General features: G+C 49.0%; 1 protein-coding gene across 2 annotated transcripts in view; it reads left to right on the top strand.

Moving 5' to 3' along the window:
* The first annotated feature begins 3,171 nt into the window (after positions 1 to 3,171).
* The window catches only part of VDAC1 (voltage dependent anion channel 1), a 29,243-nt gene continuing 7,251 nt past the window's right edge, over positions 3,172 to 25,163 (top strand). The window contains exons 1-5 of one of the 2 annotated variants that reach the window (XM_052642929.1): positions 3,172 to 3,254; positions 14,582 to 14,654; positions 15,194 to 15,243; positions 16,146 to 16,298; positions 16,394 to 16,446. In XM_052642929.1, the coding sequence (XP_052498889.1) occupies positions 14,588 to 14,654; positions 15,194 to 15,243; positions 16,146 to 16,298; positions 16,394 to 16,446 (323 nt within the window). In that variant the 5' untranslated portion in view covers positions 3,172 to 3,254; positions 14,582 to 14,587. Of the gene's footprint in view, positions 3,255 to 12,336; positions 12,415 to 14,581; positions 14,655 to 15,193; positions 15,244 to 16,145; positions 16,299 to 16,393; positions 16,447 to 25,163 lie in introns of those variants that run through there. The other variant, XM_052642928.1, reaches the window with a different exon arrangement.

Here is a 25,163-nt window from a genome sequence, read left to right as displayed (position 1 = left end):
TACAATCAAAGCTATGCTTTTTCCAGTAGTCATGTATGGATGTTAGAGCTGGATTATGAAGAAGGCAGGCACCAAAGAATTGATGCTTTTGAACTGTAGTGCTGGGGAAGACCCTTGAGAGTCCTTTGGACTTCAAGGAGATCAAACCAGTCAATCCTGAAGAAAATCAAGACTGAATATTCTTTGGAAGGACTGATGCTGAAGCTGAAACTTCAATACTTTGGCCACCTGATATGAAGAACCAACTCATTGGAAAAGACCCTGATGCTCAGTTCAGAACGATGGAAGGCAGGAGAAGGGGGCAACAGAGGAAGAGATGGTTAGATAGCATCATGGATTCAATGGACATGAATTTGAGCAAACTCCAGGAGACAGTGGAGGACACAGAAGCTTGGCATGCTACAACTTTTGGGGTCCAAAAGAGTTGGACACGACTTAACGACTGAACAAGAACTCAAAGGAGGAAGAGAAGGGTCATTCCTCCAAAGGATAATGTTTAGACTTGATCTAGTTTGCAAGAGAGGACCTGATTGGCTGCTCTTGGTGCCCATCCCCATCCCAATCAGCTGTGGCAGAAGGAGTGGAGGTGGGCTGGCGGAGGGGCTCTTGGCGGTATGGTAAGCCTGGTAGAACAGGCTACCTTTACTCTGCTCTTAATCAGGACTGCGGTGGGGAGGGGTCAACACTTGGACCTCAGGGCTTCTGTGACCAGCCTGATCCTTTCACAGTTTTCTGAGTGTTTACTTCTATGTCTCCCATTTTAAACTCACGATCAGTTAGTCAGTTCAGTCACTCAGTCATGTCTGACTTTTTGAGATCCCATGGACTGCAGCATACCAGGCTTCCCTGTCCATCACCAACTCCCGGAGCTTGCTCAAACTCATGTCCATCGAGTTGGTGATGCCATCAACCATCTCATCCTCTGTCATCCCCAACTCTCACATTCATACATGAGTAACGACCCTCTAAAGTTGAAACTGAGAGACTAGACCTCTTGCTCAGGGTCACACAGCCAGCATGTCACTCAAAGGGCTCTCAGGTGGATTAAACTGTAAGTAGTACCTAGAGGAGCCCCAGAAGCATGGGGCATTTTCCCCAGGCCGAAGGTCATGGAAGGGGGATTGACAGGGAGGTGCTGGAGGGGAGGAGCACCTTGGACATTTGTTTCAAATGTCACACCTGGGCTTTACTGACCCTGGGAAGGCAGCTGCTCCTAGCTCAGGTAAGGTTTCTGAAGCCCTGTCTTTTCAGAGTCTGGTCCTGCCTGCCTCCCTGAGTTCTTCTTGTCCCCAACTCTGCCTCACTGCACTGGTGGGTGACTCGGAGGCTTTTTCTGTCAGACCCTCTTCCAGGAGTGGGCTGTGGAGGTGGGGACAGCCAGGTTGGGGAGCCCGGAGTCCCCAGTCAATCATGGAACAGACCATGGACCTGGGGTGAGTTTTGGCGTGGGTCTTCTATTCTCCAGCACCTCAAGGGGTCCAGGAACTCCTCCTCATATTTTCAGTAAGACTTTAGCCCCTCCAGGGGCCAGGGTGCTGTTCTTCTCCCCACCCCCACCCCTGGCCCCAGCCCCCTGCCTAAGCTGCCTTCCTTCTCAACACCCCAGGACGATGTAACACCACTTGCCACTTGCCGCACTGAAGCTGCCACGTTTTTCCAGCAGCCTGACCTGATTGCCTCTCTCCACGCCCCAGTTGCCTACCCTAATCTGTGCCACAGTTGCTTGTGAGCGAGTGTCCTGATTCTATAGACTGGCGCCGCCTCAAGGGGGGCCCTGGACGCCTCAAGCCTCGGAGAACGTCTGCTGGCTGAAGGCGAACGATGTGCAGAATTTTAACCTGGCTAGGAATTCATTAGAAGGCAATGGCACCCCACTCCAGTACTGTTGCCTGGAAAATCCCATGGACGGAGGAGCCTGGTGTGCTGCAGTCCATGGGGTCGCTGAGAGTTGGACACGACTCAGTGACTTCACTTTCACTTTTCACTTTCACGCATTGGAGAAGGAAATGGCAACCCATTCCAGTGTTCTTGCCTGGAGAATCCCAGGGACGGCGGAGCCTGGTGGGCTGCCGTCTATGGGGTCGCACAGAGTTGGACACGACTGAAGCGACTTAGCAGCAGCAGCAGGAATTCATTAATTCTCGAAGTCCGCTAGGGGTGGGTCTCGCAGGCCTGGTAGGGAGACTGCGCACTCTAACCACGCCGGGAGGGGAGGCCAGGCCCTGCCTGGAGAAGGGCTGTCCGAGGAGCCCTCAGCTAGTCCGCGCGCCATTGGACTCAGCAGGAGGACATTCTTGCAAAACGAGATTTTCATTTCTCACTGCGAGGTGTTTAAACTGTCTGCCCATCTTGAGTGCATGCTCGGCGCACGGGGGTTTTCTCGGCGCGCTGGGTTCCAAGCCCCTGTCGGGATCCGGATCTGCGAGCCTAGAGAGGCAAGAAGCGGGGTCAGAGGAGCCTGAAACATTGTGTCGGGGGCTGGGAGCCAAGAGCCGAGGAACGGCCTTCGTGGGCGCTACTCTGTATCCGCGCCGCCTCGGGCGCCCATTACTCTGGCCAGAGCTGTAACTGACCTCAGGGGCTCGGAACCCGCTTTAACAGCCCGCGCGGGCTCTGCTGGCGAGGGGTGGGGGACCTGGGGGTCAGTTCGTCCGCCCAGGCCAGGCCGTGGTCCAGCGCCCCCCGCCCCCTCAAGTCCCGGGGGAGGGGGTGTTGTCTCCCAGCCCTGAGGCCGAGCAGGAGATCCAGAGCCCCGCGTGTCTTCTGTTGGTGCAGAGGGCCTCGGCCACTGCTTAGCTAACCGGAAGACCCCTGCCTCCCTCCCCGAATCCTTCAACCAGGCGAGATTTCCAGCAGGGACGGCCGGCGCGGGCGGCGACAAGCGTGTCCCCGCGCACGCACACAGCCCTGAGCACGTCAGTCCCACGCCGTCCCGCCGCCCTGTGCCCGGGCGCGCGCAGGCAATCACGCGTTCCCGCTCACGCCGCGGGCACAGCATCCGCTGCGGGCCCCGGCTGGGGTGGGGCGGTGCCTGAAAGGTCGGCCCGCGGCTCGGGAGCTGGAGGCGGACTCGGGCCGGACCGGGGCGGGGTCCCGGGAGGGCCCGGGGGGCGGAGCTCGCGGGCCGGGCGCGCCGGGGCGGGGCGGGTCTGCGCCGCCGCCGTCCGCGCCGCCCCGCCCCGCCGCTCGCTCGGTTCCTCGCGCTGCAGCCCCCGCCGTAGCCGCCCGCGGAGCCCACTGCCAACGCTTCCGAGGTAGGCGCAGCGCAGAGGGGCCCGGGCTTTGCCTGCGCCCTGGGTCGCGGGCCGACCCCCGGGGAGCTGGGGAAGGAGACGGTGCGCGGAGCGGGCGAGGGCGAGGGGCCCAGGGCCCGGCCGGGGCGGGGAGCGGGAGTGGCCCGCGCGGGCCTGGCGGGTCAGCGGCGGGCAGTGCAGGCCGCGCGGGGCGGGCGGGCGGCGAGCCGGCCCGGGCGCGGGAGCGGGAGCCCAGACATCCCGAGGCGCCTGCGGCTGGGGACCAGAGCCGGCGGGGACCTGCGGGCGGAAGGGCACGGGCCGCCGCGTGGAGGCCCGGCCGGCCGCCGGTCTAGGTGACCTTCCTCGGAGGCGCCCTCTGGCCCTCGATCCCGCCAGCGCGGGTCGGGCAGGGGCCAGCCCGCCACCTACGCTCGCCGGGCCGGGCTCACGGACCTGTGCGAGCCATACTGTCTCCTCGATCGTGGTCCCGCGGTCCGGCCCTGCACGCCCTGTCGGGTCCACGCCCGGAGAAGCTGGCCTCCAGCACTGTCCGCGCGTGCCAGCGCCTTTCGGGAGGAACGGGAGGCTGACGGTCCAGTTAGGCCGCGGCGACCAGGGCCGGAGCTGGGACCTGGGTAGAAGGTTAGGCGTTGGAAAAGGAGGTTCCGCGGGGAGCCCTGTGGTCTCCTTGGCCTTAGGAGAAATTCCTGTTTAATCGATGGCTCATTCATTCACCGAATGCAGTGGTGGATTCAGGAAACTGGTTGCTAGTCCTTTGGATTTGAGGCCGACAGCATTAGTGACTTGTCCAAGGTCACACAGTGGGGAAGAAACCAAACCTCAGTTTTTTCATCTGTAGAATGGAGCAATCATCCCTCTTCTTCATTGGGTTTTTGGGAAGAATGAGTTGATTAACTTCCAGTGTGCGGAGCAGTGCCTGATATGGAGAAGGCCTTGGAGGAAACCTTGACACTTACCCTTGAGACTTTTTGGCAGAATCTAGCCCAACCCCTGCAGACTATTTTGTGCCACGTGGTGCTCTGGAAAGGGTTCAATAAAGATAGCCCCTGTTATTTTAAGCATTATTATTACACATTTGTGTGCCAGGCATTGAGTAACTTTCAGGATAATTCATGAAAAGCCTTTAAGTTTACCGACAACCAAGGTCAGGCTGGAGCAGGAAGTTGAATGTGGCTGCAGACTTGGGCTGAGCCTAAGCGTGTTCTACCTGAGGCCTGGAGCTGCCTAATCACCTCCCCTCTCCAGGGAAAATAGGGAAATGAGCCCCTCCTTTGCCCAAACATGCTGTTGGTAAGGCCAGGGCACATTGCCCAGGGTCTGCCTTCTTTCTATCCCAGCTCTGAACTGAGTTCCTACAGGGTCAGACTTAAGCTTCATACAGCTTTGTTTTCAGTGCTTGGAGTGGTGCCACTTGGCAGTAGTAGGTACTTGAGAAGGGTCTGTGGGGGTAAATGTACTCTTACTTTTTATCCAAAGTAGATTCACCCTTTTGACAGAAGGATAGTGTTTTTTTTTTTTTTGCCATTCCAACGTGTGACTTAGTAGGTGCTCACTCAGTATCAATATTTGTGGGATTATTGAAGGTTATATGTAGTGGCTGCAGGCCCAGCCCACAGTCCCTTGATCATGGACGTCCTCTTTGAGGGACACACATCTCATTCACTTCCAGAAGATAGTCTTTGTCTTGCAGAGTCACAAATAATTAAGGAGCTACAGCAGTGTGTAGAGCCCTAGAGCTGTGAGAGGCAAAACTGTTTCCTAATTTGAAATAATTGCTTTGAACATGTTATCCTCATTCTGCGACTTTCCGAGTCCTTTGGGAAGCTTGTTGAACTGGTGTTTCTGGCTTGTGGGGGAGGATGACTTTGGTGAAGGGGGTTCTCCTAAAGGCCGTGGGCCTGGTGCCTCTTCTCTCTCTGATGGTGAGTGGGTCAGGGGCTTCTGCTGGAGTTGTCCCGAATAAAGTGCTTGACCCTGGGGTTGGAGGCTGTTCTCAGTTGATTACTTTATTTCTGCTATTCTGTAGGCATGGGCTGTTTGTAGATAAATGGAGGGGCTCAGGGGAGGACCAGGAGTGGGGAGTTGTCTGTGGGTCTCTGACCCCATTGGATGCTAGGCAAAGGTGGACAAACACCTCCAAGCTGGTGGTCATGGGGGATATTCACCCTTACCTTTACTGGTAAGATGCTTCCAAAGTCCACTTTGCTGTCAGTGGGGATTTCTCAAGGAGTGACATCTTTGGTAAGAGTGGCACATGTGCCTGAGGGTCAGCCCAAGCCTGCAGGCAGCCCCTCAGGGTGCTCAGGGCAGCCTTGGGCTCCACTATGGTCGCCCCTCAGTTGCACTTGGGCACAAGCTTCCATTTCACTGCCTGCTCTCCCAGGGCAGAGGGTGAGTGGAAATCTTAGCTCTCTACCTGGAACTATGCTGGAAAGAGTCCTGGGGAGCAGACTGAGCTTGTACAACACAGCTCTGACATGAGCCACAGGGTCTAGTACACAGGCTGAGTTACTTGCTCGTTCCTGTTTCTCTCCTGTAAGAGTGTGATGATCATCGTTTCAGCCATTCCTTATTGAGGGCCTGCTCAGCACCCTCCTGGCCGGTTGACATATGAACTATGATGTTGAATCCGCTGCCCTCCAAGCCCTGGGGGAGGAGTACTGTTGTTTCCATTTCGTGGGTCAGGAGGCTTGAGCACAGAGTGGTGAGATAACCGTCCCAAGGTTACACAGCTCAGTGGGAATGGTGTTGGAATTCAGGGCCTGGTCTGGCCAGCCCCCGGTCCTGGTGCTTTCTCTCTGCAGCTGCCACTCCAAGGTGCCACTCTGAGGAGCTAATAGATTTGCGTGCCTTTTGAAAGGTAGACCTTGCTGTTCAGAGGGAAAGTGTTACTCTTTTACACACTGATCAGAGTGAGTGTGTACCTGGGTGGGTGAGCAGCAGTCAGTGGAGTCACTCTGTTTATTGCAAGGGCAGTGGCTCAGGGTGTTTGTCAGGAGAAGGGTCAGTTTTTTCTTGGGATGAGGAGGGAGGCATTCTTCCAGGACCTGGCTGGACAGTATTCAGCTAAACAATGCCTCATTATGGCTGGGGAGGAGTCTGGACCCTGTGATTCAGGATGACCTTTTGGCAGCCTGCCCAGCAGCTGTAATTATGATAGGAAACATAAAGTGACAATCTTAAATAAATACTACCTGTGCCTGTTACATGTTTTCTGGGTCCCAGCTACTGTGTTGTTGCTTAGCTGTTTATGTACTAAGTTGCTGCTGTACTAAATGCTGTATACCAGCAGTCTCATTTAGTCCTTGAGAGGGCTGCTGAGTCAAGTACTCTTACTCTGCCCTGGAACTGAAGAGAAATGAGATGCAGATAGGTTACGACCTGCCTAAGATCTCAGAACGAGAGAGTGGTGGTGGAGTAGAATGGGAACTCAGGTGTGCTGGACTCTTGAGTCTACCTGCCCAAGCACTGTCTGTTTTACCCCCACTGGGGCAAGCCAGGCAGCAAACCTCCTGCTCAGGCAGGAGCCTCAGGGGCTCCTGGGACCCAGACCTTGGCGTGCTGCCTGCCAGCCCAGGTCTTCTCCTCTTGATGGGTGGGTGGGCAGGCAGGGTGTCCCCAAGTCAGCTACATTCTCCTGAGGCTTGTGGAAGGCTGTGCTGGTGGTGGCTCCACTTCCAGGGTGTTTTAAAATAGAAGCAACGCCTGGAAAGCCTGGTTGCCCTCTGTGAGACACTCATGGAAGGGTGTGGGGAGGAGGACAGCCGCATTGAGAGCACAGACCTCCCCGAGCCCGGGCATTGCTTTGCCAGCATCCCGGAGATCCAGTCAAAGCCATTCTCCTGGGCTGCCTCTTCTGGTGAGAAAGTGTGGGTGTAGTGAGGCTCCTGATGGTGTTGGCCTCACGTGTTGGCTTTCAGAGCAGCTCCGGCCTCCTCCTGGAGAAGTTTCTTTTCCTGGGCCCCAGAGTTTGGAGGAGTTGCTTTTGCTCTAATCCCTGGCTGGTTGGATGCTCCTCTTATAGGCTGGCCCTGTTCTGCCCTCCATAGATTGTCTAGAATGGTGTTAGAGATAGCAGAGCTGATACTTCCCTGGTGGTCTACTGGCTAAGACTCTGTGCTCCCAATGCAGGGGTTCGATCACTGGTCAGGAAACTAAATCCCACATGCTGCAACTAAAGATCCCCCATGCCGCAAGGAAGATCGAAGATCGTGAGTGTCACAACTAAGACCCAGTGCAGCCAAATAAATAAATATTAAAAAAAGGAAAAGAAAGAGCAGAGCCAAAGGCTTTTGCACAAGTCTTCCTTCCTAAGGGGAACCAAAGATGGTGATGCTGATGGTGATTGATTGTGTGTGGATTAGGGACCTGCGGGAGTCAGATGTACACTCCCATGGGGTAATTAAAGAAAGCATGATGAAGGGATCATTTGCAAAGGTGTGGGCAGAGTGTGGGGGACCTGAGAGGGAGTGTGGGCCTCTGGGTCCTTTAGAACCAGGAGGGGGCCCTTTGGCAGGAGCTGTGGCCTTGAGTAGAGGGAAGTCACTGCCCACCTGAGGCCCAACAGGGAGGGATGAAGTTGGGGGGATGAATACCCCAGCTTCACTCTCCCATCTTCTGCTGGTACCCCCTGTTGGCTGAGCCTACCCCACAGCCCACAGGATCAGTTCTTGGGGCACAGATTAGGACGGAGGAGGAAAGTGCATCTGGAGGGGCAAACAAAGAGTATCTAGAGTAGGGGGTTGTGGCAGCACTACCCTTTATCGAGTACTCACTGTGTGTCAGACAATTCTACGTGTTCTGTTTACCTTACTTAATCCTTGCAACAACGGCAGTAGAAAGACTCTGTTGTTAGCCCCATTTTATAGATGAGCAAAATGAGATCCTAGGCGTACCAGTGGCTTGTCCAAAGTCACACAGCTAGAGCCTCTGCCAGTCTCGTAGCCCCTTCCATTAGTCACTGCGCCCTGCTACCTGGGTACTCAGATGCGTGGAGAAATTCCATGGCAGGTGGCTCTTGATGTTTAGGTCCTGATCCTCTTATACCCTTGTCATTGAAAATACTGTCTCTTGATTCACTGGGGGTTACCTGTGTTCAGAAGACTTGCTCTCAGCTGTTCCTGCCTGAGCCCTTTGGACCCATGGCCACTCCGCTCTCTGTATCAGCTGTTGCAGTGGTCGTTGGCTCTCTGAGGGCATCAAGGCTCTGCTGCCTGCACCCTTCCAAGGGAGCTTCTGTGGAGAAAAGAGCATACTTCAAAGTGGGGGATTCTGGTGGGTGCTTGATGCAGGGAGCCAGCCCACTCTTCTCTGTGGCATCTGAGGGACGCCCTGCCTGTGTGATAAGCAGGGAAGGAGGCTTCTGAGTCAGTGCCTCAGGCGAGTCGCGCACACTGAAGTTAGGGAGCTCTGCCCTCCTCCTGCCTTCTGGGCAGGGTGGCTAAAGCTACAGCTGGTCACCTGAGGGTCGAATGTGCCCCCCGCAGGCCTTACCTGTTAGCCCTGCCACCTCTGATTTAACTCTCTTCCTGGAACCAGTATCGACACTGAGAGAGCTTTTCCTTCTGGTACTTCTGCTGCAGCAGCCTTTTGCAGTGTGACTTAATTTCAGACACATTTGTTAGGTTTTTAAATTTTCTGTTCTTAGCTTAGAAAAAAATTATCAAGTGCCCAGACCACTTAAGTGATTAAATAGAATCAAAAATGAAAATGCTATTTTAATCTTGCTCCTTTCCTAAACCCCTTTTCCGTTCTAGAAGCAGCTCTGAGGTAGCCACAGTAAGTTTTCCTTCAGCCACATGGAGTTATACGTATTCTGTGACTTGCTTTTTTCATTGACGTGTTAGTGGCTGTGCCACCGTGTGAAAATCTCCCTCATCCTTTTTGGTTACCACACGGTGTGCCTTAGTTTGCAAGCACCATAATTTTTATTCATTTGTTTCTCCGGTGGTGGGCATTTAGGTTGCTTCTGGGTACCGTGTTTAAAAACAACCCTGCAGTGAGCATCCTCGTGAGCACTGGGTGCCCCTGCAAGTGTGTTCCTAGCAGTGGCGTGGCCACTAGGATTACTGCGTGTCCCCTTGGGCGCTGCCAGCAACGGGCTCCTCGGGCGCTGTACTGTGCTGTAGTCTCCTGCTTGGCGGGAACGGGAGCGATCATTTTCACCAGCAGTAGGCACTGTCATTTGTACTTGTGCGAGTCTGTTGGTTGAGTGACCTTCCCAAACACAGATGTGTCGGTCTCTATAGTGTGGTTCCTTGAAGCCCTTTGAACAAAGTCCGTGCTTGGTTCTGAGGTTAGAAGTGGCAGTGCTGTCTTCTGAAGGCGCTTGGTTGGTCTCCTCAGCTTGAGTTCAGCATTCCTTAGGCCATTGTGAGGATGGGGCACATTAGTTGTGGGTCTCCCCAACATCCGTGGTGGGCTTGCTGGGTGGCTCAGCAGTGAAGAATCCGCCTGTGAGGCAGGAAACACTGGTTCGATCGCTGGGTCGGGACGATGCCCTGAAGCAGGGCATGGCAACCCACTCCAGAATTTTTTTAAAAAAATAATTCTATTTATTTATTTTCTGGCTGCGCTGGCTCTTCGTCGCTGCGTGGGCTTTTCTCTGGTTGCAGTGAGCGGGGGCTGTCCTGTAGTTGGGGTGCACAGGCTTTTCCGTGCAGCGGCTTCTTGTAGAGCACACACTCCAGGCCACGCGCTTCAGTAGTCATGGCACGTGGATTCAGTAGCTGTGGCTCCGAGCTCAAGAGCACACGTTCAATAGTTGTGGCACACAAGCGTAGTTGCTCTGCAGCCTGTGGGATTTTCCCAGATCAGGGATTGAACCCATGTCTCCTGTGTCTCCTACATTGGCAGGTGGATTTTTTACCACTGAGCCACCTGGGAAGCCCCCACTCCAGTATTTTTGCCTGGAGAATCCCACGGATAGAGGAGCCTGGCGGGCTACAGTCCATGGGGTCACAAAGAGTTAGACATGACTGGGGTCCACCCCTGGCAGCCACCCCCACCCACCAGAAAAGCCCAGCAGAGGGGTGGAGCCCTTGTCGCCCCCTGCAGAGTCCCTCTGAGCACGCCTGCCCTCCTGTGCTGGGGCTGCAGCTTCCCAGTGGGCGGAGCTCCTGCCTCCTGATTACATGTTTACTTGTCCCTATTATCAGATACTGTTTCCTTTTTTTCTACTGTAAAAATACTGTGATGCTTGCTGCACATTTACTCATTAAACAGACATTTATACTGAATACCTGCTATTTACCGGGCCTTGGCATGTTTGCACACATAGCCTTGTCCATATTTTGGATAAATGTGCGCATGCCAGGCTCTGGGATGCTCTGAGTTCAGTGGTGTGATCTGGGGGCAGGTGTGCATTTTTTAGGGGTAGTGGGGAGCTGGGAGCAGAGGAGCTGCCACTGTCATATAGCTCGTGAGTCCAGGAGGATGTGTCCTCCCGTGATGGAGGTTACATAACTGTTACGCAGATCATGCTGGGCGATATACTATCTCTCCCTTCTGAGCTTCCAGTATGGGCTGGCTTTTCATTCCTCAGCTGGAGTGGAGCTTGCATAATCTGTTCAAGGTCAGCCAAGGAGTGTTGGGTAGGTAGGCTGGCAGGCAGTGGAGGGGAACCAGTGATTCCTGTCTTCTGGTGTGACTTATTTGTCTTTCCCAAAGTCATCAGTGACTACAGGCAGGTCTGCTCAGCCTGACGTGGCCATTTCTTGCTTCCCACTTACCTTTGGGAACCATGCTCCCAGGCTTTGCCTCAAAGCCATCACCCAGGTAGAGACCCGGGGTCTTGCCTTTCCCTTCTGGTTTCTGTCTGTCCAGGGCTGGCTGCCTGCCCATGTCAGAGTATCCTGTTTTATGCTCAGTCTCGGGAAGCTGAGCTTCTAATAGTCTGTGCTTCATGTGTACAACCTTATGTTTCTACTTCTGTATCCACTGCAGTGTGCTCACCACCAAAAATTGAGTTTCTATCTGTCACCATATAGTTGATCCTTCACCCTCAGCCCCCGCCCCCGCCCACCACCCTTTTCCCTTCTGGTAACCACTACTCTGTTCTCTGTGTTTGTTTGGGTTCATTTATTTTTGTCTCTTCTTTTTGCATTCCACATATGAGTGAAATCACAGGGGACTCAAAGAGGATATGTCCCTCCAAGATGGAGGTTACATAAAAGTCCTCTCCGTCTGACTCATTTAATTTAGCATGATACCCTCAAGGTCCATCCATGTTGTCATAAATGGCCAGATTTCATCTTTTTTTTTTTTCCAGTGGCTGAGTAGTAGTATGTCACTTGTGTGGATGCACACACAGACACATACATACCCACACGTGCCACATCTTCAGTGTCCATTCAGTTGTTGATGGGCTTGTAGGCTGTTCCATTTCTTGGCTGTTGTAAGCAGTGCAGCGACGAGGATAGGCGTGCATGTGTCTTAACGGATTCGTGTTTTTGTATCCTTTGGATGAACACTGGAAGTAGAATTGCTGGATCATGTGACAGTTCTAAGGATCTCCATACTGTTTTCCGCAGTGGGTGCGCCAGTTTACACCCTCACCAGCAGCACTCGATGGTTCCCTTTTCTGAAGATGCTTGGACGGATGCTGCAGAGATGATGGGGAGTGGTCTGGAGCCGATCCAGGTGCCGGGAGGGGCCGGGACCAGGGTTCAGCCTGCGAGTCAGTGCAGGCAGGCTGTTAAGTGAGAAAGCAGGGCGCTGAGTTCTCTCCCCCTCCAGTCCTGGCCCGAGAGAGCATGGGTGGCAATCATTATTTCTACAGTGAGATTGTTTTTGAAGCAGGTGCTGAGAACTGTGTTGGGTGCTGTTTGCCGTTGTAAGAAGGCTGAGCTCAAACAGGCGGAACTGCTTTGGTCCTGTCAGATAAGTGCAGCCAGAGACAAGAGGCAGGCAAAGAGGAAGACCACAGGAAGAGCAGAAGGGGGAGCTACAGCCACGCAGTTGTCGGGAGCCTTTGGCGAAGAGGGCGGCAGGGTCATGCTCTCCTGGGCGGGTGTTGCCTCAGGCTGAGGAGCGGGTTTGGCTCCACTCAGCCCCTGGCTCCTGTGTGCCCTCCCTGCCAGCTGCTGCGCTGGGGATGCAAGGAGAGCCTGGTCTTATGTGCGCTCGCTCCGCCATCCCACCTCTCTTGTCCTGGATGGTAATCTCCTTAGTGGCCACTTTAGGGTGATTTTTGCTGTGGGTGGAGTGTGTTTTGACAGGTGGCTTTGCTTTTCAGTTTTGGGGATTAGGGATAAGCAAGGGCATTTGGGGAGCATTAAATGATGAGTGTTCTGCCTCTTTCCTGAGGGATGGACTGGTCCAGATGTGAAAGCCGCGTGTGCCTGGTGAGGTGGGTCCTGGAGCCAGGGGAGGGTACTTGGGAAGGCCTTGACCCCTGAGGTACAGGGGGTCTTAGCTGACCTGGAGATGTTGGGACTGGACTGCTCTCCCTGTCACCTGGCTGGGGCTGAGTTTGTGCCCAGGTGGGAAGGGGACGGCACTGAAGAGGGGTCCTGTGTCCACTGATAACTGTTAGTGCTGGTGTGTGTGCAGAATGTTCGGGGCCCTTTGCTGAGACATTCTGCATATTTCCTTGGGGCTCTGTTACCTCAGCTGTCAATCCCTGGTTGTTTCCTTGCTTCTCCTGGGAGGGGCCGAGGCTCATCTGTGGGCTAAAGCAGGGAGGGTCTGGTGGTTGGTTTCCTGGTCTGTCCCTGGGGTGGGTGTGCCTACGGGGTTCGTTTGGGGTGAAAGGGGAACAGGTTGGGAGAGAGAAGTCCACAGACTTGGGGAAAAACCAGTCGAAGCAGCCTAAAATGGGTCTTCCCCCGTGTTCTTTGTGCCCTGATCCTAATGTGGGCTGAGTTGCCTTTGGTTCCAGCCTAATCATGTGCGAGAAATAACAACAGCAACAAAAATAGGATCACGTAAACAGCTTACTGGGCTGCTCCTCTCTGCTCTGATACAAAAGGGAGCTGGGACAGAGCTAGCAAAACCTCTGAAAAAAAGTAAACTAGGACTTGGACCACAGTTTTATAATTTAAACTGTGGAGGCTTGCAGGTTGGTTTGTTTTTAAACATTATGCTCGTGGGTTCTGTGTGCTCCCTGCAGTGTCTTTGAAGTTAAGGCTCTGGTCAGGCTGAACTTACACTTGTGACGCTGCTTCCCCGGGATCACTTGGACCACTTTTCACTGGTTTCCCACTTAACCAGGAACATGCCCTGTGGATGTTTATTTATGTGGGTACATGTGTATGTGACTTTACACGGGGTGTATGCGTTCCCATTTGGTAATTTAGGTGTCCTGTGTTTAAAATAGATACATCTTTGGGTTACTTGGAGTTTTGGCCAATTGAGGCAAACAGTTTTGGAGATGGAGAAGATGCAGAAGATAATGCTTTCTCATGTTCCCCTCTCCTCCTGGGTGGAGCACGGGGTGTGTGCCATCCAGATTAGAGTCTTAATTCTGGGTACATAATGTGTCAATGCGGAGGCTCCCAGCAACACAGCGTGGTCCTTAGGGTGAGGACTATTGGGAGTTCTTGCCTTCTTTGAACACTGAGGTGTTTCATAAATGCTTGTTGACTGACATAGTGATATGCATCAATCCCAAGTAGTACTTTGAGAGTCGGTTTTAAAAATAAAGTCACATTGGTACTCAGTAGATGTTGGTTTGAATTAAATTTGGGAGGGATGTGTTTGCATTTCCTTCCATGGGAAAAAGTTGCCTAGTTAGGTAGGTAGGTTTTACTCTTTCCTCTGTGAGGAATATGATACTCTAAAAGTGGGTTCCCATAAAATACAAATGTTTTGTGAAATGTTGAGTCCATTCTGACACATAGTAGGTGCTCCATAAATGTTTGTTGAATGAATGAAATCAGAATTGTTTGGAAAATATGATACTCTGAAAAGCCCTGATTTCTATTCAGTGTATTTAATGTCCTAGCAGTCAATATTTTGTAAGAAGATAATGTTTTATTGGCAAGAGTCCTGCAGTTCAGTAAAGTAGCTGGCTCATGGGAGTGTGTCTTTGACAATCAATTCATTTAGCAAATACTGACTGACTCCTGCCATATTCTGGGCCTGTGCTTAATCCTGGGGATACCTAAGAGAAGAGGTCTCCAAAGTCAGACTGGTCTGCTGTCAATAAAAACCTACTGGGTGTTTCCACCTCTGGCCGCAGAAGCAGAAGGAGACTGCACAGGTATCTTTGTCCACACATGGGGGAAAAAGGTACCTGGAAGTCAGTGCTGATGATTTTTATTGGTGGAAAATGAATATCTGTAATTTCCAGAGTGTTTATTATGGTGATTCTTTTATTATAGCAGAAGATGGCTGTGCCTCCCACGTATGCTGATCTTGGCAAATCTGCCAGGGATGTCTTCACCAAGGGCTATGGTGAGTGTTGCATGGAGTGGCCTTCCAGCTCAGAGACTGGGTCCGCTTGTTTGGTATTCTACCCGTCACAGTTTGAGAGAGCTGGGTCAGTCAGCTCTTAGAACCTTCATGTCAGGGAAAAGAGATAAGCCTTCTCTGGCTAGTCAAGCAGTTTTGGTTGCGCGCCCAGTTCAGGTCGGCGAGCGAATTGCTCAGACTAGTGGACCTGCTCGGTTCCTCCCCCAGGCGGGAGCAGGTCTGGGTGCCGCTGCAGTGGACTGCGGCTTCTAAATTTAGCTTTTCCTTAGGCTGGTGCTCATGCTGTCACACACCTTTTTCTCAGACTCCGCTGGGGCTGCAGGTGGGGCTGTGCCTGTTCCCTCTGCCACTGTTCCGTGGCAACCAGTCTCCATGGCAACCAAGCTCCACCCACAGAGGCAGGCAGCCCGTGGAGACTGGTGCCCTCTGCACTCATGGCATTTTTAAGATTGCCTAAGGGAGGCAGAGATGCTGCTCTTGAGTTATTTAACCTATTAACAGTGACCATGTTCTTTCTTTAGGATTTGGCTTAATAAAACTTGATCTGAAAACAAAATCCGAGAATGGATTGGTAAGTTGTCTGGCCCACACGGAGTATGGATATTTATTGTAGATCAGTAAATAATAAATAACTTCCATCTGAGTGGCAAGCAAAGGGACTTTTCTGATTGTGGCAACTTGTGGTTGTCACATTTATTGCCTCTTCTGTGGAATGGGTGGTCCAGGGGAACCAAGCCACTAGGTCCCCAATTTAGCATCTATTAATACTCATAGGAATATGAGGCAGGTCTCCGATTTATTTTTCCTTATGTATCTTATTTCAAAATTGACCTGTGTTCCATACCACATGATTATTTAATAAAAAAATTAGTAGTATCTTTTAGATTGCGCATGTGGTAATTGTCGGAAGGAAGAAGTTTTGGGTAGAATTACTGCAGTGTCCGCTTTAGCTCAAAGCCTTTTCTCTATATGAGCCTGGAGACAGGATGGAAAGAGGACATGATGCCTTCCTGTCCAGACTGAAGAGTTGCAGGGGAGGAAGGAAGCTGTCTCTTGATATAGAATTCTCTGTAAGATTCCTTTAGTTAGCGGATTCCATCTTTAAATAGTTGTTTAGTTGCAAAGTCGTGTCCAACTCTTTGCGACCCCATGGACTGTAGCCCACCAAGCTCTTCTGTCCTTGGAATTTCCTAGGCAAGAATACCAGAATAGGTTGCCATTTCCTTCTCCAGGGAATCTTTACAACCCAGGGATAGAATTCGCATCTCCTATATTGGCAGGTGGATTCTTTACCACTGAGCCACCGGGGAAGCCTTTTTGACACTTTAAATATCTAATTGAATTATAGATGGAGCTTTTGCACCCACACGTTCAGGGTCTCACCTTTTGCATAAAGGAAAGTGCAGTCCATTTAGGGGTGGAGTGATGCAGAATGAAGTGCTGGCATGCAGGCTGTGACTGTCTTCTTTAAAGGAATTTACGAGCTCAGGTTCAGCCAACACCGAGACCACCAAAGTGACGGGCAGCCTGGAAACCAAGTACAGATGGACTGAATATGGCCTGACGTTTACAGAGAAATGGAACACTGACAACACACTAGGCACGGAGATTACTGTGGAAGATCAGGTAATGGGCACCTGTGGAAAGACGCAGTTTTACCAAGTGACGTCTGCTGGCCTGTCTTGTGACTAACCCTGTTGGTGAATTTCTTTTCTGTTCAGCTTGCGCGTGGCCTGAAGCTGACCTTCGATTCATCCTTCTCACCAAACACTGGGTAAGAATTTCATCTGTTTTCTCCGTAAGGACACTTAGCAGTGTTTTATGGTGAGGTTCATTCTGTGCTGTTTGTTTTGTTTTACTCGCCTCAGCTGAGGAGGCTGCAGGATTTCTGGTCCAGTGATGCTCCATTCCTTGTGAGTGAGGCTGCTGGTAATGTTAAGTGGCCAAGGCTGTAGGGCAGTGTTTGGAAGCAGGGGCTAAAGGGTTGCTGTTGCTAGCCTTATTTTTTTCAGGCTGGAGAGCCCTTTCCCCAGTTTCCTACTTAGGGACACTGAGAGTGTGTGGGCTTTAACTGCAAGGTGGCTCCTGAGGCTGCACGTTTCTGCTTCAGGCCCTCCAGCCACAGGCAGATTAGGCTTGCTGGTTATTGAGGACCTCGGTCTTCCATCAGGGAGGGTAATGAGCCATCAGTGCTGCAGTGCACGAGACACAGAAGATGCAGGTTCGATCCCTGGGTCAGGAAGATCCTCTGCAGGAGGAAAATGGCAGCCTATTCCAGTATTCTTGTCTGGAGAGTCTCATGGACAGAGAAGCCTGGTGGGCTGCAGTCCATGAGATTGCAAAGAGTCGGGCATGATTTAGTGACTAAGCACAGCACAGCATGGGAGGCAAGAGGATGTGTTGGTCTGCCTCAGCTCCTGGAGCTTTCCACAGTGACTGACGGAGTTGTTCTCCTCCAGAACACACTCTTGTTTTTTTCCACTCAGCAGTTGGGTCTTTTAGGTCTGAGAAGGTTGTTTTGCAGACTGATGATAAGCTTCAAGGGCATGTATTGAATTTCATTTCTTAGTTTATTTAGTTTTAAAATTATGGTAAAATGCACATAAAATTTACTTCCTCAACTATCTTTTAGGTGCGTGGTTCAGTGGCATTCTGAATTCCATTTTTTGCCATTTGATGTGATTTTCTTCTCTCTCTCCTTCCTTTTTCTTCTTCCAATGAATATTTATTAGAGGGAGACGCTCCCGAGTTCAGACCCTGTGCAGGGTGACCACAAGGACTGGGCACATTGGGATCCTGCCTCTAGATTATAGTCTTTTTATAACTTGATTATGGATGGTCTGAAGATTATTGGCCAGGAGCTGAATCTACCTTGTTCTCATCTCTGCTGTAGTTTCTCCTGCAGGAGCATGGCCTTCCTGCTTGTCTGCTTCCCCCCAGGCACCGTGATGGGAGAAGTTATCCAGAGAGACACTGATAGCACAAGGGCTGGAGGATGTGCCCACGTGCTTGAATTTGCTGTTTAGGACTTTGCTTGCTGCCTTGAGGTGGCACACTTTGGAATTTGTAAAGGGTTTGCTCACTGCCTTTGGGGAGTTTGCAGAGACGACTCTAGGACTTGCAGTAATATATACATAACCAAAAAGTTTTTTTATTTGGAAATTTAACTATTTTTATACTTAACATATATAAAAATGCTGCACAAACAGTGTACAGAATCCTCTTATATTCTTTACTTGCCTTCTCCTAATGTTAATATCTCATATAATTATCAGACCAGGAGATTTGTTAGCTAATCTTTTGTCCTTTTGATGTCTTATTTCTCATTCATGATCTAGTTCAGGATACTACATTGCTTTTAATTGCAAAGTCTCCTTTGTCTCTTCTAACCTGGGGCATCAGTTCAGTCGCTCAGTCATGTCCAACTCTTTGCGACCCCATGAATTGCACGCCAAGCCTCCCTGTCCATCACCATCTCCCGGAGTTCACTCAAACTCACGTCCATCGAGTTGGTGATGCCATCCAGCCATCTCATCCTCTGTCGTCCCCTACTCCTCATGCCCCCACTCCCTCCCAGCATCAGAGTCTTTTCCAATGAGTCAACTCTTCGCATGAGGTGGCCAAAGTACTGGAGTTTCAGCTTTAGCATCATTCCTTCCAAAGAACACCCAGGACTGATCTCCTTTAGAATGGACTGATTGGATCTCCATGCAGTCCAAGGGCCTCTCAAGAGTCTTCTCCAAAACCACAGTTCAAAAGCATCAATTCTTCTGTGCTTAGCTTTCTTCACAGTCCAACTCTCACATCCATACATGACTACTGGAAAAACCATAGCCTTGACTAGACGGACCTTTGTTGGCAAAGTAATGTCAGTTCAGTTCAGTTCAGTTCAGTCGCTCAGTTGTGTTCGACTCTTTGCGACCCCATGAATCGCAGCATGCCAGGCCTCCCTGTCCATCACCAACTCCCAGAGTTCACTCAGAGTCGCCTCCATCGAGTCAGTGATGCCATCCAGCCATCTCATCCTCGGTCGTCCCCTTCTCCTCCTGCCCCCAGTCCCTCCCAGCATCAGAGTTTTTTCCAGTCAGTCAACTCTTCGCATGAGGTGGCCAAAGTACTAGAGTTTCAGCTTTAGCATCATTCCTTCCAAAGAAATCCCCAGGTTGATCACCTTTAGAATGGACTGGTTGGATCTCCTTGCAGTCCAGTGGACTCTTAAGAGTCTTCTCCAACACCACAGTTCAGAAGCATCAATTCTTCGGCGCTCAGCCTTCTTTACAGTCCAACTCTCACATCCATACCTGACCACAGGAAAAACCATAGCCTTGACTAGACGGACCTTAGTCAGCAAAGTAATGTCTCTGCTTTTGAATATGCTCTCTAGGTTGGTTATAACTTTCCTTCGAAGGAGTAAGCGTCTTTTAATTTCATGGCTGCAGTCACCATCTGCAGTGATTTTGGAGCCCAAGAAAATAAAGTCTGACACTGTCTCCACTGTTTCCCCATCTATTTCCCATGAAGTGATGGGACCAGAGGCCATGATCTTCGTTTTCTGAATGTTGAGCTTTAAGCTAACTTCTTCACTCTCCTCTTTCACTTTCATCAAGAGGCTTTTGAGTTCCTCTTCACTTTCTGCCATAAGGGTGGTATCATCTGCATATCTGAGGTTATTGATATTTCTCCCGGCAATCTTGATTTCAGCTTGTGCTTCTTCCAGCCCAGCGTTTCTCATGATGTACTCTGCATATAAGTTAAATAAGTAGGGTGACAATATACAGCCTTCACGTACTCCTTTTCCTATTTGGAACCAGTCTGTTGTTCCATGTCCAGTTCTAACTGTTGCTTCCTGACCTGCATACAGATTTCTCAAGAGGCAGGTCAGGTGGTCTTGTATTCCCATCTCTTTCAGAATTTTCCACAGTTTATTGTGATCCACAGAGTCAAAGGCTTTGGCATAGTCAATAAAGCAGAAATAGAGGTTTTTCTGGAACTCTCTTGCTTTTTCCATGATCCAGCGGATGTTGGCAATTTGATCTCTGGTTCCCTTGCCTTTTCTTATTTTTTCCCTTGCCTTTTCTAAAACCAGCTTGAACATCTGGAAGTTCACGCTTCACATATTGCTGAAGCCTGGCTTGGAGAATTTTGAGCATTACTTTACTAGCGTGTGAGATGAGTGCAATTGTTCGGTAGTTTGAGCATTCTTTGGCATTGCCTTTCTTTGGGATTGGAATGAAAACTGACTTTTTCCAGTCCTGTGGCCACTGCTGAGTTTTCTAAATTTTGTGGCATATTGAGTGCAGCACTTTCACAGCATCATCTTTCAGGATTTGAAATAGCTCAACTGGAATTCCATCACCTCCACTAGCTTTGTTCGTAGTGATGCTTTTAAGGTCCACTTGACTTCACATTCCAGGATGTCTGGCTCTAGGTGAGTGATCATACCATCGTGATTATCTTGGTCGTGTAGACCTTTTTGGTACAGTTCTTCTGTGTATTCTTGTCACCTCTTCTTAATATCTTCTGCTTCTGTTAGGTCCATACCACTTCTGTCCTTTATCGAGCCCATCTTTGCATGAAATGTTCCCTTGGTATCTCTGATTTTCTTGAAGAGATCTCTAGTCTTTCCCATTCTGTTGTTTTCCTCTATTTCTTTGCATTGATCACTGAGGAAGGCTTTCTCATCTCTCCTTGCTATTCTTTGGAGCTCTGCATTCAGATGCTTATATCTTTCCTTTTCTCCTTTGCTTTTGGCTTCTCTTCTTTTCACAGCTATTTGTAAGCCCTCCTCAGACAGCCATTTTGCTTTTTTGCATTTCTTTTCCATGGGGATGGTCTTGATCCCTGTCTCCTGTACAGTGTCACGAACCTCATTCCATAGTTCATCAGGCACTCTGTCTATCTGGTCTAGTCCCTTAAATCTATTTCTCACTTCCACTGTATAATCATAAGGGATTTCATTTAGGTCATACCTGAATGGTCTAGTGGTTTTCCCTACTTTCTTCAATTTAAGTCTGAATTTGGCAATAAGAAGCTCATGATCTTAGCCACAATCAGCTCCTGGTCTTGTTTCTGCTGACTGTATAGAGCTTTTCCATCTTTGGCTGCATAGAATATAATCAATCTGATTTCGGTGTTGACCATCTGGTGATGTCCATGTGTAGAGTCTTCTTTTGTGTTGTTGGAAGAGGGTGTTTGCTATGACCAGTGCGTTCCCTTGGCAAAACTCTATCAGCCTTTGCCTTGCTTCATTCCATATTCCAAGGCCAAATTTGCCTGTTTCTCCAGGTGTTTCTTGACTTCCTACTTTTGCATTCCAGTCCCCTATAATGAAAAGGACATCTTTTTTGGGTGTTAGTTCTAAAAGGTTTTGTAGGTCTTTATAGAACCATTCACCTTCAGCTTCTTCAGCATTACTGGTTGGGGCATAGACTTGGATTACTGTGATATTGAATGGTTTGTCTCGGAAACGAACAGAGATCGTTCTGTCGTTTTTGAGATTGCATCCAAGTACTGCCTTTCAGACTCTTTTGTTGACCATGATGGCTACTCCATTTCTTCTAAGGGATTCCTGCCCACAGTAGTAGATATAATGGTCATCTGAGTTAAATTCACCCATTCCAGTCCATTTTAGTTCACTGATTCCTAGAATGTTGTCATTCACTCTTGCCATCTCCTGTTTGACCACTTTCAGCTTGCCTTGATTCATGGATCTGACATTCCAGGTTCCTATGCAATATTGCTCTTTACAGCATCGGACCTTGCTTCTATCATCAGTCACATCCACAAATGGGTACTGTTTTTGCTTTGGCTCCATCCCTTCATTCTTTCTGCAGTTATTTCTCCACTGATCTCCAGTAGCATGTTGGGCCCCTATGACCTGGGGAGTTCCTCTTTCAGTATCCTCTCATTTTTCCTGGGGCATAGTCTTTATCTTTTATGACTTTGTCACTTTGAAAGATAATTGGCCAATTACTTTGTAGAATCCTTCGATTTGGATTTGTCTGATGTTTTCTCATGGTTAAACGCAGGTTATGCATTTGTGACAACCTCAGACTTCATGCTGTGTTCTCTCCATCTTGGTGTATGACATCAGGAGATATATGTTAATGTGCCTCATTACTGGTGATGGTACTTGGGTCACTTGATTAAAGTGGTGTTTGCAGATTTATCTGTAAAACATTTTTTTCTCTTTATAATTAACCAGTATCTTGTGTGGGAGATGCTTTGAGACCATGCAGATATTTTATTTTTTATACTTTGACTCAACAAGTATTTGGATCCATCAGTGATTCTGGCCTGTAACAATTATGTTTGGCAAATGGTGATTTTCTGTTCCCATCATCCCTTCTACATTTATTGAGATTTTACTGTGAAGAAGAGTTCTTCCTTCACCGCCTTTTATTTATTTGATCAGTTATTTGTATCAGTATAGATTCTTAGACATTTATTTTACTGTACAGGTTATAATCCCTTACTATATTTTATTACTCATGCTGTCCCAGGTATGGCCATTGGGAATGCCTTCAAGTTGACGTCCTGTGTGCTTTTGACAAGCCCCTGTCGTGAACACTTCTTCAGAAAGTGTCCTTGTCCTTTTCTAGTCCTGCTGTCAGCCATTTCTCCAAGAAGCTTTGGTTCCTTTTATTGAGGAATGGTGTTTAGTAACCAAGACTGTGGGCACAAGATGTACTCATTGCTGTTGGGTATTTGAGGAAGGTTTTGAGCACTTGATGAAGATTGGAAATGAAAGCTGTCTTTCCACGTGTCTGAGGGTACAGCCTGGGAAGGCATCTTGGCTTCCTTTAAGGAGCTAAACATTACCACAGCCAGATAAGGCTGCAGACGACCTCATCAGGACATGGGTACCTGCCACATACAGAGCCAGCTCATTAACCACAGCTTAGAGTATACCTCTCAGGTGCCTGTCAAATTAGCACCGTTGTTTAAATAGCTTCAAAAGAATCCCAATAATATCTGAAAGGGGAAAAGCTCCAAAGGTGTGGAATGCTGCCCTAGAGCCAAGCCTGGAGAGAAACCTGAGTCAATGCCCCAGCAGTGTGGATTCCTTGGGGACCTGGTGCCTCTGGCCAGAATCCATGGAGGTGACATGTGGAGGCACCTTGTAACTGTCCACTGTGGCTGGTCCACACCACTGGTCAAAGGCCCTGGCATAGGTGTTGTATTTTGTGTCAGCAGCAGCGTTTTCCCTGTGCTTAGAAGATGCCTGCTATTTCCATGTCTTGGTTTCTCCCTCTTTCTAAATGTCAGCCTCTGAGCAGCTGTTTTTTCCATCAGTTATCCTACCCTGCTTGGTGCCAATCAGGTACATCATCATAGCCCAGGTTTCTTCCCCTAAAGAGCAGGCAGACCTAAATAGGTTTGTTTTCTTTTTTCCCTTTTGGCCACCCCGTGCAGCTTGTAAGATCATAGTTCCTTGACCAAGGATCGAACATGTTCCCCCTGCAGTGGGAGCATGGAGTCTTAACCACTGGAGCATCAGGGAAGCCCCTTAAGTTTCTCTTATTGAGAGAGAGAGAGTTGGTTGTCACTCCTTTTCTTCAAAGCTTGCAAAAATGCACAGAAGCAACTTGAACCAAAGTTGCAAGTTTCACTGTCACTAGGGAAGGCTGTTCGTTTTATTTTCACCTGTGATCTCTGAAATTTTGACTCATTGAAACTTGGAGTGTTTAATCTTTACATTTTTTATTATTGAAAATTTCAAACATGCAAATGAATGCCAAAAAGTATATTATACCTTCATCATGTTCTCATCACTGAGCTTTTGATAATTATCATCCCATGGCCAGTCATGTTTAATTTATACATCCATAATCAATCCCTCTTACCCTCAGATTATTTTGAATAACAGATATCACATAATTTAATCTGTGTATATTTTAATATGTATCATTAAATAAGATTCCTTTTGAAGAAAGCATAACCACAATATTACGTTGTGAAAATTAATAATAATTTCTACATATTGTTAAGTCTAGTCTCTTCAGATTTAGCTGATTTCATGAAACTATTTTATAGAATCAAAAATTGTCCATACATAAAGATTGGTTCATATGGCCCCTAGATCTTAGTTTTTAAGAATCTTTTTTTTTTCCCTGAGATTTATTTTTTAAAATGAGATCATTTGTTTTCTAGAATTACACATGAATTTTGCTGTTTATATTCTGTGGTGTTGTTTAACTTGTCCCCCTGTCCCCCACATTTCCTGTGGATTGCTAAGTCTAGAGGCTTCATCATATTTAGAGTCCATTGGGCGGGTGTGGTGCTGAAATATGCTTCCATAAGGATGCACACGGGAGTCTGGTTTTCTCTTTGTATGTTAGTGCCATTCATGATCTACTCAAGGGGTTACACACTGGTGATATTTCTACCTTTATCTTTCCTTCATTTTTTTTTAGCTGGAATATTTCAATAAAGAGAAACTTCTCATCAACTCTGGTTATCTTGCGGTATAGTTAGTATAGGAAAGGTGGGATACGTGTTTGGTGCCTTTTTAATTGACTTTTCAAAACAAATTGATTCACTAGTCTCTAAAGATGACCAATGTGTATGTGTCTTGAGTTCGTAGGTTGAAACGTTTGATATACTTCAATCCATTGCTCATACTGTCCCATGTTTGAAGCCCTTGGGAGCCTCTTCATGTTAGTTCTCAAGTCCTTTTGCTCCAACATTGATTCTTTGATAGCTTTGATAGATGCTTCAGGCTCATCCTGCACCTTTCCTGCCTCAACCTGTAATCTGCAGTTTTCTGAGGAGTGTTGGTTCCTTTTAGGAGGGAATGGTATTTAGGGCCCACAGTCAGGGTGCTGGAGGTGAAGCTTTAATCTCAGTATGAATGAAGTTGGGGTGGACAGGGCTATGTGGTTCTTGATCCTTGAAGCATACCTGCTTTCTCCTGAGGTCTCCACTGGAAGTGTTCTTGCTGTGGAAGATGTTCATTTTGCAGTTGAATGACAGAAACTATCAGTTGGAAATAGTCAATTTTATTGGATAGATATGATCTTGTCTCTAATGCTGATTTTTGGTAAAAGGCATGATGATAATGTATTTGAAGGTGACACAACTCACCTGCACTTCCTGAGAAATGCTGGGTCTTGTGAAATAGGGAAGGGAGGCACTGGTCTGGTCATACATGCAAACCTGGGGTCTTGTTCAGACTACAAAGGCTTCCTGGCCCCTTACGACCGCAGGAACTCAGGTTCTACCTCACTACCTGGTTCTCTGAAATCTATGCTCATTGGAATAGCATGGATACTGAATTAAAAGCCGCCTGTTGAATTTACTTAGAAAGGATCTAGTATTTGTTTCTTTATTTACCAAGTGAGCCACATACTAAAATTTGCTGTTTAGGGACTTCCCTGGTGGTCCAATCAATGGTTAGGACTTGGTGCACTCACTGCTGGGGTTCCAGGTTCAATCCCTGGCTGGGGAACTAAGATCCCACATCCTGTGGGATGTGACCAAAAAAGAAAA

The sequence above is a fragment of the Budorcas taxicolor genome, chromosome 7 (genome assembly GCF_023091745.1).
Source record: "Budorcas taxicolor isolate Tak-1 chromosome 7, Takin1.1, whole genome shotgun sequence".
NCBI classification, from domain to species: domain Eukaryota; kingdom Metazoa; phylum Chordata; class Mammalia; order Artiodactyla; family Bovidae; genus Budorcas; species Budorcas taxicolor.
Note: the sequence above shows the minus strand (reverse complement) of the source record. Positions and strands in the feature narration are given on the sequence as shown.